The sequence below is a fragment of the Eschrichtius robustus genome, chromosome 11 (assembly GCF_028021215.1).
Source record: "Eschrichtius robustus isolate mEscRob2 chromosome 11, mEscRob2.pri, whole genome shotgun sequence".
Classification (NCBI taxonomy): domain Eukaryota; kingdom Metazoa; phylum Chordata; class Mammalia; order Artiodactyla; family Eschrichtiidae; genus Eschrichtius; species Eschrichtius robustus.
The window spans coordinates 51,302,261-51,316,765 of record NC_090834.1 but is presented as its reverse complement, the minus strand read 5'-3'; the positions used below and the strand labels follow the sequence as shown (position 1 = coordinate 51,316,765).

The following is a 14,505-nucleotide window of genomic DNA, read 5'->3' as shown; positions in this document are numbered from 1 at the left end:
CTAAAGATGGAGTGACGAAGCACAGCCGTATCTTCCTTGGCATGTTTTCACATTGTCCTTACGTGTAGTTCCCATTATATGAAATAAGGCCTTAGGTTATGACTGAGCTGATTTATAAAGACAAATATTGGATATGTAAAGCCAAATATTTCTGGGCCTCAATTTCTTCATCTGCAAAAAGGCTTGTTATATATTACTAATATCATCATCATTATTATTATTATATATAATATTTAAAATAATAATTATTATACATAATAATAATATAAATAATAGTTATTATATGTAACAATAATTATTATATAATTATAATATATTATTACTAATATATTATTATTATTAGCTATTAGTATTATAATAACTTCTAGGCATAATAATCTATGATTGTGAACTGGGTTCTTCATGTCTGATTATGCTGTTTCAGTAACAGCTCAATTCTGGGCACATTCATGATGCTCTTTAAAATTTATTTAATTGACTGTTTGCTACTGCAATTGTGTCAATTCTCATTAAAAATGTTTTGACTGAATAAGGGTATGAAGTTGATGAGAAAGTCTCTCTCCCCAATGAATATTTAATCCCGGTTTAGATGTGCCAATCAAAATTCATGAAGAAGACAGTTGGAAACTGATTTTTATCTTTACAACTAGTCACACATATTCTATTTTCCCTATTTTATCCTTGGTTGGTGCAGCTAAACCATCGCAACAGTTATTATCACTGTCATAGTTGTTTTACTTCAGACTCTCAAGTTAATAAATGCTAAGGAAGATTTTAATTAGCTGAAACCTAAATTGTCGTTATTAATTTACTAGTTACATTACAATACCTCGTAAAACATTTATGCTGCAGTAAATGGAGCACCCATTTTCCACTGATCACGTGGCATAGCTAATTTACTACACAGCTAAATATTTAATTGTTAATCTTAGTAAAGCTAAAGGTACTCAGCTAGATTACATTACTTGTAACAAAATGCTTAACATCATTACTTCAAATGTTATAAAATCTTATCAAAGAAATAATGGAAGTTCAGACATTTGTAAGTGTTTCTGAAACATTCTTAGAATAGCCTTGACAGGTAAATGGAACTATTATAAATTAATCAGTAGATTTTTAGTAAGGTCAAATAGGGAAAGTCCGAAAGTTTTTACATTTAGACTATCAGGATGGGTAGAGAGTTTCTGTTTGGGATGATCGAAGTTCTGGAAATGGATAGCGGTGATAGTTGCACAACATTGTAAATGTACTTAATGGCACAAATTGTAAACTTAAAAGTGGTTAAAATGGTAAATTTCATGTTATGTATATTTTGTCACAATAGACAAATAGACTATCAAAAATAGACTACACTCAAGTTGGAGCATTGTCTTCCGCATCCACTAATACACAATGTATTCCTTGAGTACTGAATAGGCTGTGTTCACCATCACACCCCAGCTTCCTGGCATATTGTAAGGCACATATCAGATGAATACATTTATGGATTGTTAAAATTTTTTTCTGCCCAGTACTCAAAGTTAATGTTCAGTTTCTTTAAAGAAAATAGTTCTATTTCAGAAAGACATGCTATTGCTCAATCAGTGATAAAATTGTATAAATTAGAAATAGGTAGGATACGGGAAAAGAGGCCACAAATATTCTAGAACATAAAATGTTAATTAGAAATAAAAAGTAAGCTGTCTCCAGTATTTGAATGTTCTCATATCCGTTGAACAGCTCCTAAGAGCACAGAAACACATGGAAGTATCTATATCACTGAGCAACAAATAGTGATGACGGATGTTGATTCCTTTCCAAAAGCAGAGCTGGTGCTTTGAGAAGACAGAAGTTCATTATACTAATTAGAGGCCCTTGCCCTACATCCTCAGAGGATGTTCTCTTGGGTAGATATCAAGGCAGACACTCTTGGGTAGATGTTTTTCAAATTAATGACTCAACAACCAAATGGCAGTAATCCTAGCATCTCTGGTGAGATCAACTGCTTACATTAGGGCTGCAGATAAGAGTCACCTTCCAAAAGCTCAGTAAAGCCCAGGGTTGTTGTACTGGGGCAGTGCTTTGCTTGCCCATCTGTGCTGGTGTTGTGGAGCACATGATTATGAAGCAGTTCAAAGTGGCTGTACTGCAAGTCAAAATCAGAGTCAGAACATGGGATGGAAGAATTGGCTACTCATTTGAAAGCTTCCACAGAACTGCACTCAACCCAAAATCTCTTTAAAAAAAAAAAAAAAAAAAACCTATCTCATAGTATGTATTTAAAAGCACCTAACTGTAATGCCTTTACATCACAAATATTTCCTCAGTCCTCATAACAACTCTATGAGAGAGGTCCTATTATTCTCACTTTATAGATGAGAAAACCGAAGCACAGCAAGTTTAAATAGCTTGCTCAAAGTCCCATAGCTAGTAGCAATGATGGGACTTGAGCCCAGGAAGTCTGGATCCAGAAATTGTGTTCTTAAATACTCCACTCTTCTGTCCCAATATATCTTAAGAGAAGTATTAAAAATAAGAAGAGTTTCTTTAAGATTTTTTTTTTCCTAGGACACTATGCATGTCCACATGTGCTACCTAGGAGCATAATCAGACCAGGTGTGTTTTATTCTAATCTTGGAAAACAGGGCTCTGTGAATGAGATATATGCCAGGCGGTTTACAATCAGGCACAGCTAGATTTACAATCTAGGCACATTCTAGATCCCACAGCTCTAGAATGCTACAATTCAGCAAAAAAGCACCGAGGGTTTGGCAAGGCAGAAGAAATAAATGTGTTATTTATACTGCTAAAGCAGACCTAAGAGTTTGTTTTAATTGTATATATTTCATTTTTTCCTAACCTATACCTGAACTTCCTCAGCATAGAGACCATGGCTTGATCATTTCTGCATCCTTCATAAATCCCAGCATAGTATCAGTAGTAGTAGGGTGCAAGTAAGTCTTTGTTCAATACCAAGAGACAAATAAGCATTGTGAATTGTTAATTGCCTTAAAAGGCCACGGATAACTCATTTACTTGAATTTTATTCTTCTGGGGTCAATCTGGAGACATGAAAAAATATGACTTCGAATCTGTTGAGGACAACCAGATAGGTGAATTTCAGGAAACCAGGAGAGAAAAAGCATAAATTAATCTGAAATGTATTTAAATTTGTTTTCTAAAAGGCATAGTGTAGTTCATAACTGCCAACAAGCACCGTTTCATTATGCTACATTTCATCCCGTTTTTCTCAAAATACTGGAGAAATGACGGATACTAAAAGAAATTCCTACTTGTGTATCACATACGCCATTTCCATAGAGCTCTTGCAAATTCTAGAGATATGCAAAGGGAAAAATACAACTTTAATAAAATAATGGATCATATTTGAATTAAACATGATATTCAAAATGTTACACTTGGGGAGTTAACAGAATGTTGTATGCAGAGAGAGCAAGAGGTAAAAATGTCCTATAACATCCCATACGCTCCATAAATTAAATCTGAGAACATTAAAAATGGTGATAACAATGAAAAGGATTACTTATGGAATGAAAATGGAAAACAGAAACAGATTAGTGAAGATATTTTCCTCTCAAAATCTCAAAACTGTGCATCCTAGAGCTGAGGTAATAAAGGTGGTTATTTCTAAGAAATAGATCCAAAGTGTCTCCATTCAATTCACAGCAGGAACATCTAAAGTAGCAATTAATGCAACCACTGGTGTGGAATTGTTTTCCAAATGCCTCCCTGTTGGATGACTTTTTTTTTTTTTAATGGAAGCAGGGCTCATAAGTCAAGATGAATTTGGAACAGTTATTTACTGAAAATATCATCATAGGTTATGAATACCACCATCCAATATTATGAATACAACCGATAATACTTTTGGTGAAATGGAAGGAACCTATCGCGGCTGTTTATCTCGGACTACAAGGGTAATGCTTGAAACTCCTTGAGATTTGATCATGGGAAATAAACGTAGGGGCACTCATGTCAATGGTGTGTGGAGTCACTAGGTCTCCTGTCAGAAGAAGGGATAGACTGGCATTCAGAAGATCTGAGTTCAAATCTCAAAAGTTTGGCTGCCAACGATTTACACTGGGCAAGAAACTTCCCAAACCTCATGTTACCTAAAGACTCAGTTTGCTCAACAGAAAGACATGGGAAATAATGCAGCACCGTGCTTAAGAATGCAGACTCAGATCCAGGGTGCTTGGGTTCATATCCTTGTTCCAGAACATGCTAATTTTGTGTCTCTCGGCACATTAATTGACCTTTCTGTGCCTCATCTGTAAAAATATGGATATAATAGTACTTAGTCCATAGGATCACTGTGAGGGTTAGGTGAGTTAGAACACGTAAAATCTTAGAACAGTGACTTGCCCACAGTAAGGACTCATTAAGTGGTCATTAATGTTAGTTATCATTTATGAAAGGAAGGTTCATTCAGGTTATGAAATTCAGTGTAACACTGCATGAAGCTCTTCCTCTCCCCTTTTCCCCCAAGACCTGAAATAAAGCTATAAAGGTGACGTGATGCAGTCACCAGCTGGGAGATGAGCACCTTGAGTCATTCCATACATATCACTTCACTTCAAATGAGAAGTAATATGCCTTGATTGACATTCACCAAACAGAGAATGTGCTTTTTATAAGGATGATCTAGTATTCATGTATTAAAAAGCAAATGAAAACCTAGAATTTCCTCATAGTCAGCGTACTGACAATTTTTACTTAAAATGTTCTCAGTAATTTTCCCCCCTCTAATTAGCAGCAGAGATATGGTCTGCTCACTCTATAAAGCCAGGATGGGAGGGCAAGTCCATTCTGAAACCCAAGGGAGTAGTAGAGTAAATGGAATCATTAATGAAGAAGTTATCAAAAGCTGCTTTGCATCCTATCTGGAACTATGTGGAGTATTAAAATGAATGGAAGGAAGGAAGGAAAGGAGAGAGAGGGAGGGAAGGAGGGAGGAGAGAAGGGAAGGAGGAACGAAGGAAGAAAGGAAGGAAGCAGGGAAGGAAGCAAGGGAGGGAGGAGGGAGGGAAGGAAACATCAAGTGTTTCACAATGGACCAGATACCTTACATGCAGTTTTTAATTGAATCAGAAAACCATGCAAGAATGGCTATCACTATTTTTAATATATGAGAACACTAATAATTAAAAAGATGCATTCATTTGCTCAAGGTCACCCAACCAGTGAGGTGTTGAGTCAAACTCAAACTTGAGTCTGTAGTCTTTCACTGCATCCCATTGTTCGTGGATGTGCCAACAAGAGAATTCACAAAATGTATGAAGGAAAGGGGTCAATAAAGATGACAAAGACCCTATCCAAAGAGCTTAGAAAACAATGAAAATAAGTCCAGGTCAGGATGGTGTTCAGAGAAGAAGAAATATATTTTTCTTATTCTCTTATACTTTCCCAAGTACAACCCCCTCCAAATCTTCCACCTCCAACACAATTTTTCCTCTCCCACAGTACATCAGTTTCCACCCTTCCTGTGCTAGGGATTCACCAAAACTTCTCATGTGAAATAACATAGTTCGATAGTGCTATGGTCATGAACACCATGGACAGACTTCCTAACCTGGACAGTGTTCCTTTCATCATACCTTGCTGTAAACTCTGGTGAAAAGTCAGAAGCCCTCCTCATAGTAGAAACGTTCTCCCATATTGAGGAATTGTGGAGTTGATGGTATGAAAAGCAAACCAATTCTGTTTATAAGTCAGAGTAATCTAGAGCAAAAAGGAGGTGTGGAAAGGAAGGATAGTATTTGATGAGTTTTACTTTATTTTCATATTTTATCAAATTTTCTGGTTGAACAGCTAGCAAATCTGATAAAATATGTTGCTTTCTTGGTTAGACCACAGAATATGAAGACAAGCACAGTGATCCTCTAAAAGCAGCTCATTCATTCCCTTTACCTTCTACATCGTCGCCTTTTTCCTACTATATTACTAATTTTAATAACCCTTCCTAGAAGATATTGACACTGCAGAGGCTGTGTGTTTATTAGAATTTACATGCTTTGGATTAAAAAGGACACTCAACTGGTTACATATTTCTCCCTAGCAATGAGACCTTGACCCTGGGCACTAGAAAATCATTGAACATCACCATGTAAGGCCATCATGGCATCATGGTATATTAGTCTGCTCAGGTTGCCATAACAAAATACCATAGACTGGGTGGCTTAAACAACAGAAGTACACTTCCTCACAATTCTGGAGGATGGGACATCCAAGATCAAGGTCTGGCAGGGTTTGATTTCTGGTAGGAGAGCTCTTTCTGGCTTGCAGATGGCCAACTTTTTGCTATGTCCTCACATGGCAGAGAGAGAGAGAGAGAGAGAGAGAGATCTCTTTCCTCTTCTAAGGCCACTAATCCTATTAGATTAAGACCTCACTATTATAATCTCATTTAACCTTAATTATCTCCTAAAAGCCTTTTCTCCACATCTCCACAACCACACTGGGGGTTAGGGCTCTAAAATATGAATGGGGAAGGCACAATTCAGTCCACAGCAAATGAGGTGAGGATTCTCTACATAACTAGAATTTTCAGATTAAGAAAGTACAGAAATAAATATTTCACGCTCAAAGGTAAACCTGTAATCTTTTGGCATGTGGGACAAAGCAGCTGGAAAATCTTACAGTTTGACATATCATTGTTGGTGGTTGAAGAGGACTCTGGTATTCTGGTTTCACTTCAGTGTTTGTGGTATGGAGAATGGGAAAGGAAGGGATGGGAGCCTTCAGCCCCAGTGCTATAAAATGCCTCATATTCCCTTTTCTTTACAAGGCAGTAAAGAAAGAAAAGTCCTGAGTATCTCTTACTTGGCTCCCACCTTGAAATTAGGTAGATTCTCCATTATATTCTTACTGCTAATGGTTAAAGACATCCTAGGCCTCTTGTATACATGCATTTGACATAAATTTTATTAGTTTTGCTTAGTGCTGGGCATTGTGCTAGGTCCTGGGAGTACGAAGATGAACGAGATCCAATCCTTCCCTTTAAGGACTCTGCAGTCTTACAGCAAATCAGGATTAGAATTCAAAGAAAGTTAGAGTTGGAAGGAGTCTGGTTGCAGATGAAGAACTCAGGCCCCGAGAGATTAAGAGACTTTAGCCAAGGTGGCACAGATGGTTGGGACAGGGCCAGTTAACATACAGGTCTACTGACCCCTAATTCATCCTGTGCAGCTCAGAGTCCTCCATCCAAGTCAATAATTTAACCAGGGTTTATTTAGAGCCTACTGTGTACCAGGTATCCTGAGTGGGACAGAATTTATAATGATTTAATAATTTAATTAGCAATTTGATAATTTATTTGGAGAAATAAGACTACCTAAAATAAAATTATTAGTGAATACTACAAGGCATGATTTAAAGTGAGATGGTTTCTCCATTAACTCCATAAACATAATACATATGCAAATAAGATGTGTACATTATTTGATTATTAAATTTATCTCTACAATGATCATCATGGTTGAGCTACTATTGCTGGATGGGAGAGTTTTCCTTACATCTTCATCCCTCATGTAATAAATACCACTGAATAATACCAGGTAGAGGAAGACCATTCTAAAGGTATATTGAGGGTAAAACAAATCAAAACAAACAAATAAGCAAAAACAATTTGCAACTAAAATTCTGTAAACTGGACTGAAGGTAGGCTATCTGGATATCTGGTTCCTGGAGGACCCCCAATAAGAAATCAGGTCTTCTGTCTAGCCACATAGTTACTCAACAGAGATGAAGCACAGGCAGATGAGAAGATGGCTGTTGTGTTGGTCTATCCTTTCTCCACATCACTATCTCACCCAATCCAAGAAAGGTTTAAAAAGCACAGGGTCTGAGTGGTTAGGGTGACAGGCTCTGGATTCAACCAGACCTAGCCCTGAATGCTGGTTCCACTACTTATGATCTTGGGCAAAATCTGTAACATCTTACACCTGTTTGTTCATCTGTAAAATGGGGGCTAATAACAAGATTATCTTAGATGGTTGTAGCGCGGATTAAATGAGATGATACATGCAAAGTGCACGTCATAGTGCCTGAGTAAACTGCTCAATAAATAGGCATTACTATTATCAATAACAATTTTACAGTGATTTTGTGACCTGTTATCTTTCTCTCCAGCCCGCTCTCCCCCTCCTTCATTTTAGCCATTTCTCTGATCCTGTCCTTTCCTTCTGTCTCCCTCCCTGTCTTGCTAACAGCTGTCCCTGTGCTCTTCCAAGGTGGGCAACGGTGTTGGGACCTCAGAACAGGTGCTACTGTCCATTTTGCTGCTTGATTCACGTGCCAGGGGACAGGGGAGAACTGCAGGGCTGCATTTAGCGTGGACAAACACCTGTCCTCTCTGTCACCAAAGCTAGACAGACACTGGTGCTGAGTCATGCTGCTGCTCACGACTGATGAGCTCTCAAAGACTCAGACGCTCTGAGGAAGAGACCTGAGAGGACAATCTGTCCATCCCTCTCTCCAGGTCAGGTTACTCTTCAATCTACCATGAGGCAAAGATAGACATAGGAAGATTCTATCATTCACCGAGGATTGGAGAGTCTTCAACATCAGGACATTTCTTCTTATGCCTATGCTCAATTACAGATTTTGCATTTAAATTCACTTTTTACATTTATCTTTCGTAGGGAAAAATCAACTTGATATCTAGGTCATTGTAAACATATATCATGCATACATTATATTACGTAATATGCAGCACTCTGTATGCATGTGTGTATACACACAGAGTATTCCTTATTGACTAAGAGCTTGAGCTCTATAGTCAGACACCCAGTCTAATCCCAGTCACCTACCGGTGATGCGTTTTTGTTCTAAAAATTAATAATAAGAGTAATGATCTCACTAGATCCTTGTATAAGCACAGTTCTCAGTTCATAGAAAGAATTCAACAGAAGTTAACTATCACTGTTGTTGTTATTTAGACGTATAAGCATATACTGAGAAGCCAGGAGCCTTCTTAAAGGTTTCTCTTTTGCAACCTAAATGGCTCCAGTTTGATTATGGCTTTTAAGCAATTTCTTCTATAACCTTCATTTTCATTTTTCCCTCTATTTATTTACCTTCCTAAATCCAGAATAGCATATGTAATGCTGGTTGAGTTTGATCAGCACAGGACAAAATGTATGATATATTTCAGGGTTGTCTATTCTATTTTCTTATGCAAACTATTATTATGATTTGCGAAGAAATAAAAGTGATTTGAAAGCAAGTGTAACCTTTAAACATTTTATTTATATTAACTCATGTAATCCTCAAAATAAACCCATTCATTATTCATTCTTTCAGCTATGCCATACTTCATTGATTCTAAAAGTAAACTTTTTTTCACATTTTAACATCTCTGAAATCAATGCAATCTTACAGTTGATGATATGTTATAGCTCCGTTGACAATCTTTATTTTTCTTTGTAATACATGAAAAAATGGTGCATCTTGCAACTGATGACAACCTAGAGTTGATGAAATAGGATATGAGAGACAACCATATTCCAGGCACTCTTTTAGACCCTAGAGATATGGTGAAAAAGATTGAATAGTCCTTCATTTCACAGAATCCACATTCTAATGAGAAATGAGAAACAAAGATGATTACAACTGACATACAAGCTGCTGTGGGAGCCGATGGAAGACCCATCCTGGGCTTGTAGGGGCCAGGGAAGGTTTCCTAGTGGTGATAATGTCACCTAAGTTTAGAGTTAGGGGTACGGCTAGTCTGTGGTTTAGTAGTCAGCCAAACAGGATAAGCGAAATCCTAGAAGCTAGAAAAAGCATGGGACATTCAGGAATTTGAAAATAGTTCAGAATGCTGATTTAGAGCAGAGAGAAAAGCAGAGGCCATATCATCATGGGCCATGTAGACGTGGTAAGGGGTTTGGAGTGTATCCTGAGACACTGGGGTTCTACTGAAGTATAGGTGTTAACTTCTATTTGACAAAGAGAAAACTGAGGCCTAGAGAAGGCATATGACTGGCTTCAGGCTAAATAGCAAAGAACACGACTATAATTCCCTCCAAGTCCTCACTTTAAGCCCAATGCTCTTTATGCTATACCAGGATCACCCAGGACAGTATTCTCTTTTGTTGGCCATACTGCCAGCAAATACATTACTAAATTTCCCCTTATGTTGGTTTACGTTGAATTAATGTGTTTGGTTTAGATGGAGAGGAGGGTAGAACCAGTGTGTTGGTTCTTAAAGAATTCTCCAAGGTGAATATTGCCCAATGTCAGAATATTTGTGCTCAGTTACATCACTCATAGAATATATATCACAGCCAAGCTCATCCACAGTTGTGTCTGTTAGATGATGGATACTGATGCCGGTCTTTTCTAAATGCATCATGCATCTACTTTCATGGTATATGCTTAAAATCAAAATAAATAAATATAAAAATTAAAAACAAATGAAAGAAGCTGATACAGAAGTGAAGGTTCACAACTTCAAGTGTTTTATACTCTTGCATATGATTATGTCACCAGAAATTGTGGTTCAATTTATCTTACAGCTGCCCTTTTACAGTAATACAATCTAGAGACTGATTAAATTGAGCAATTTAAGTTGAAATGTGGCAAACAAGTAAGACACTAACTTCTGAATTAAGAACACAGGGTCAAAAAAATTATTTGAATGAAGGTATTCTATTGCAACCAGGAAGTCTTGATTTCATAGTATCACATTTAAAATAATTTCATTCACAGAATTTGTTAGTATGCACATACTGTCTTTTTAATGAAAGAATAGCTAAGAGCCTTTTCTTTCTCTTTTTTTAAGAACAATGACAAGGTGAATCAGCTAACATCTTTGACTTACTCTAAAAAGAGAGTGCAACTGCAATTGCCAAGCATTTAGGGTTTTTTTTTTTTTTTTTGGTGAAAGACACCTTTGGTTTTTATAGGATAAGTAATGAATACAAATGCCATTGTTTAGGTTATGATGATATAACAATTACTAGCTAGTTAAAAAGAATAATAGGTATCAAGATGATAGCTTGAGACACTTATTTAAAGGGGACAAAGAGTGTAAAGTCTTTATAACGGGACAGACAACTGTCTATTTAAGATAGCTTAGGTACAGTCTTATCTGAAATAAGGGGGTTGAGTTACACCATCAGTAACTTTGATTCGGTAAGCCTCATGACTTATTAAGACAGGTAAATGATAGGTGGATGGAAGAGAGGGCTAGAGACTCAGAGTCATTTTTAGAATAGCTTGGATAAACTCAGTTTCCAATCCTAGCATTAATACTTACTACTAACTCTGCGACCTTGGGCTAGTTACTCTTCTCTCTAGGACTCAAGAAAAACAATTTCTACCTTAGAGGATTAAGTGAAACTCTATGGTCTAAAGCATTATGTGTACATGAACAGGGACTATCGTTAATATTGCTACTGTTGTGATTGTTTTATCATTATTATTATTACTACATTCCATGCTGCTGTTTAATTCTATTGGCATTAGATGAGGTAAAACAGTAGGCCAGGCAACCATGAATAAGGTATACTGCATGCTTAGGGATGCCATTTAGGCTTGCACATTCCCAATTAGCTTTTCAATTAACCCCAGCCTTGAGGAATATACTTCCCCAAGCACACCTGAATGCTAAAGTAGGACTGATGGGCTATGATGGGCGTAGGTTTTTTTTAATTAGGAGAAAATAAACCATGTTACCTATAGCAAAAAGAAGCCCAAATGTATAGAAGGTACTAAAACAAAATCAGTCACTCTCTCTGATACAGATTTATACCCCCAAATGCTAAAATCTGCTCTGAAGGTATCAATAGTTCTTTCACACTTAAGTATACCGGTCATTTTCTAAATAAAACTCAACAATAATCTTGCTTCATCCATCTTCCTTCTCTTTATAATAAAGCATGACAACATATAGTCAGCAGCACCTTACATCCCCCTTCCTGTTTACACTTATATGATCTCTGCTGTCACAGTAATACATTATAGGAATTTATCCAGCTTGCAGTATCATTTGTTAACTGCCTTCTTGGTTGAAGTATATTACTGTACTCATTAGACAAATATTAAAATTCACAGAGTTGGTTTTAAATAAGCCATATGATAAAATGAGGTACTCAGAATAAATAAACTATTTCCATTCGCTAAGCGCTGACTGAGGGCCTTGTTGTTCATTGTTCAAGGCAGCACACCTTTTAATTTATTCCAGAAACGCTGTGAATACAAATTCTATGAAAAAAAATAAAAACCGAGACGCTATTTTCATGTTAGTTAACATCATTTAGTGTTCAAAATTAACTCCTCTTAGTTCCTCTGGCTAACGCAAGGGCATTAGAGTTAATAATTTTTCCTTTAGTCTTTATCACTCAGGGAGCAAAACTTCAGTTCTCTAATGTTGATTTCCTTACTCTCTGAGTAACACAAATAAAGTATTATCTCTGAGTAAGATAAAGTATTAAAAACCCTTAAGCCCACATTTGGTTTCTTCTGGCTTGTTCCAAGCAATGGCCATTACAGAAATGAAATGGAGATACTGAAGGCCCCTTACTAGCTTCTTCCCACACTCAAGAAGCAGAAGCCCGTGTTCCTTGGATTAACATCCTTTTAGGTTCTGTACACTGAATTTCATAGAGCTGGTGTTCTCCACATTCAGGCCCAAGCCTGAATTCAGTGTCACTGGGAGATTCTACTTTTCTTTGCATACTAATTTGGCATAAGGCATTATCTCCCAGTGGCTTTCAGAGCCATGTGTGGTCCCTGACAGTCCCCTCATCCATACAACCTATAATTTTCATAGGAAGAAGGCACTTTTTCAAAATATTTGCTCCAATAAAAGACCCACTTTCAAGTCTCTTTCCTTAAAGCAGAACAAAACAACACAAAGCAAAACCCTCAAAACCCAACTGTTCACGATATATGGTGCTGGCATATGATAATTGGGTTTGTAATCGTTTTACCTGCGATATATGGAAAAGGAAAGGAATCCATTCTACCCCCACCTTTGCCTCCCTCTACTACTCCTCCAGCAAAAGTGCCATTAAATAACAAGTCTGTCAACATTCTACAATCCTCAAATCTGGACATTCTGAAAGGCTACAACCCTAATATCAGAACTCCAGTGATGTATTTTTCTCTTTTCACACTACAGTCATCTTGGTTTATCACTGGATTCTTGTCCATTTTATCAACATTCCCACTCTGAAGGAATAAATAGCAAGTTAAAGTGAAGGAATCTTTGCAGTTGAGAGCAAGGACTGTGCCACAGGCCAGGAAAGCCTCCTCTGGGTCAATCTCAAGAGTAGGTCTAAGCTCTAAGAAAGGATACTTGACCAAAGATCACATCCTCAAAATAATATGGAAAATCTCAGTTTCATAAAATATTGTTTTCTTTGGAAGTTTCCCCATCACCTAACAAACTGGATACCGATTTCCTAAATATGACAGTTTGGCCAGTGCCTCTGAAAACATAAGGCAAATTAGAGACGCAAGCTTGTTATGCAGCTTAGGACTTACAGGCCTTTTTCATTTCTTAGAGAAAGAAAACTAATGAGGTAAATCTACATAGAGGTTCTCTGGAAACAACCAGTCATGCTGAATAAAAGAAATACAAAGCCATTCTCTAAATGGCCAGGACTATCCGATTATAAATAGAATTCTTGCTCATTGTAAACACTTTTGAAGTGATGGCTTTGTTGATTTGAGAAGATATCAAGCACCCCTGTGGAGTCTGGTCAATGTTACTGAGAGTCCCAAATGTGTGCTCCTAGGACACACACTAGGACACAAGTACTGGAGGAAGGCTCAGGGATTTATAATGCCCCCTTCGGAACCAAAGATTTTAGTAATAAAAATAATCCAGTGTAGCAACAAGTTTACTAGAGAGCTCCCTGAAGAAGCAAAGATTTTTCAGCTGCTCAATTGCTTTCACCCTGTGCCACTTAAAGGAATATTAAGCCTCTGTTGAGACACTATCAATTGATGATTTCACCAAATATTCTGTTTGAACAGCTAATGACTCATGCTTGACCGCCCCAGGCCTCTCTCCCAAGTAGCCCGGCTCCAAGAGTTCCCCCTCCTGCAAGTGGCATGGACTACATTCCCAGCGAGAGTCAAGTTCGCATCCCAAGCTAAAAAAGCCTGCGTCTGTATTCAGTCAGACCAGCAATCCAGAGCAGGCAGTTGGCAAATCGAAAAGGTAATCTCCATCCCCACTCATTCCCTACCTTTTCGGATTTCGCCTTCCTGGCGTTGTGCACGAACCTGCGACCCAGCTTCTTGGCATACCAGATAGAGGCAAACATAGCGATGCCAATGGAAGGAATTCGCAATGAAGCTGCGGAACAATCAACTTCCCACCTCGGCTCAGAGACAAGCGGAATCGGTCTGGAGCTGTCACTTGCAGGCTGTTGCTTTCTCAGTTCCTCTCATGCTGGTTAGCCGAGGCAGAGGGTGGGAGGAGGGAGGGGGCTGGGGGGAAGGGCAGTCCTGTTTGGCCAGTCCGCAGGTATATTTACATCCTGCCAA

The 14,505-nt window shown here is 37.8% G+C and overlaps 1 protein-coding gene across 1 annotated transcript in view; it reads right to left on the bottom strand.

The window, feature by feature from the left end:
• DLG2 (discs large MAGUK scaffold protein 2) overlaps positions 1-14,282 on the bottom strand; it is a 949,517-nt gene extending 935,235 nt beyond the window's left edge. Inside the window, exon 1 of the mRNA XM_068554434.1 lies at positions 14,205-14,282. Coding sequence (XP_068410535.1) covers positions 14,205-14,282 — 78 coding nt within the window. The remainder of the gene's footprint in view (positions 1-14,204) is intronic.
• Between the last annotated feature and the right edge of the window lie 223 nt (positions 14,283-14,505).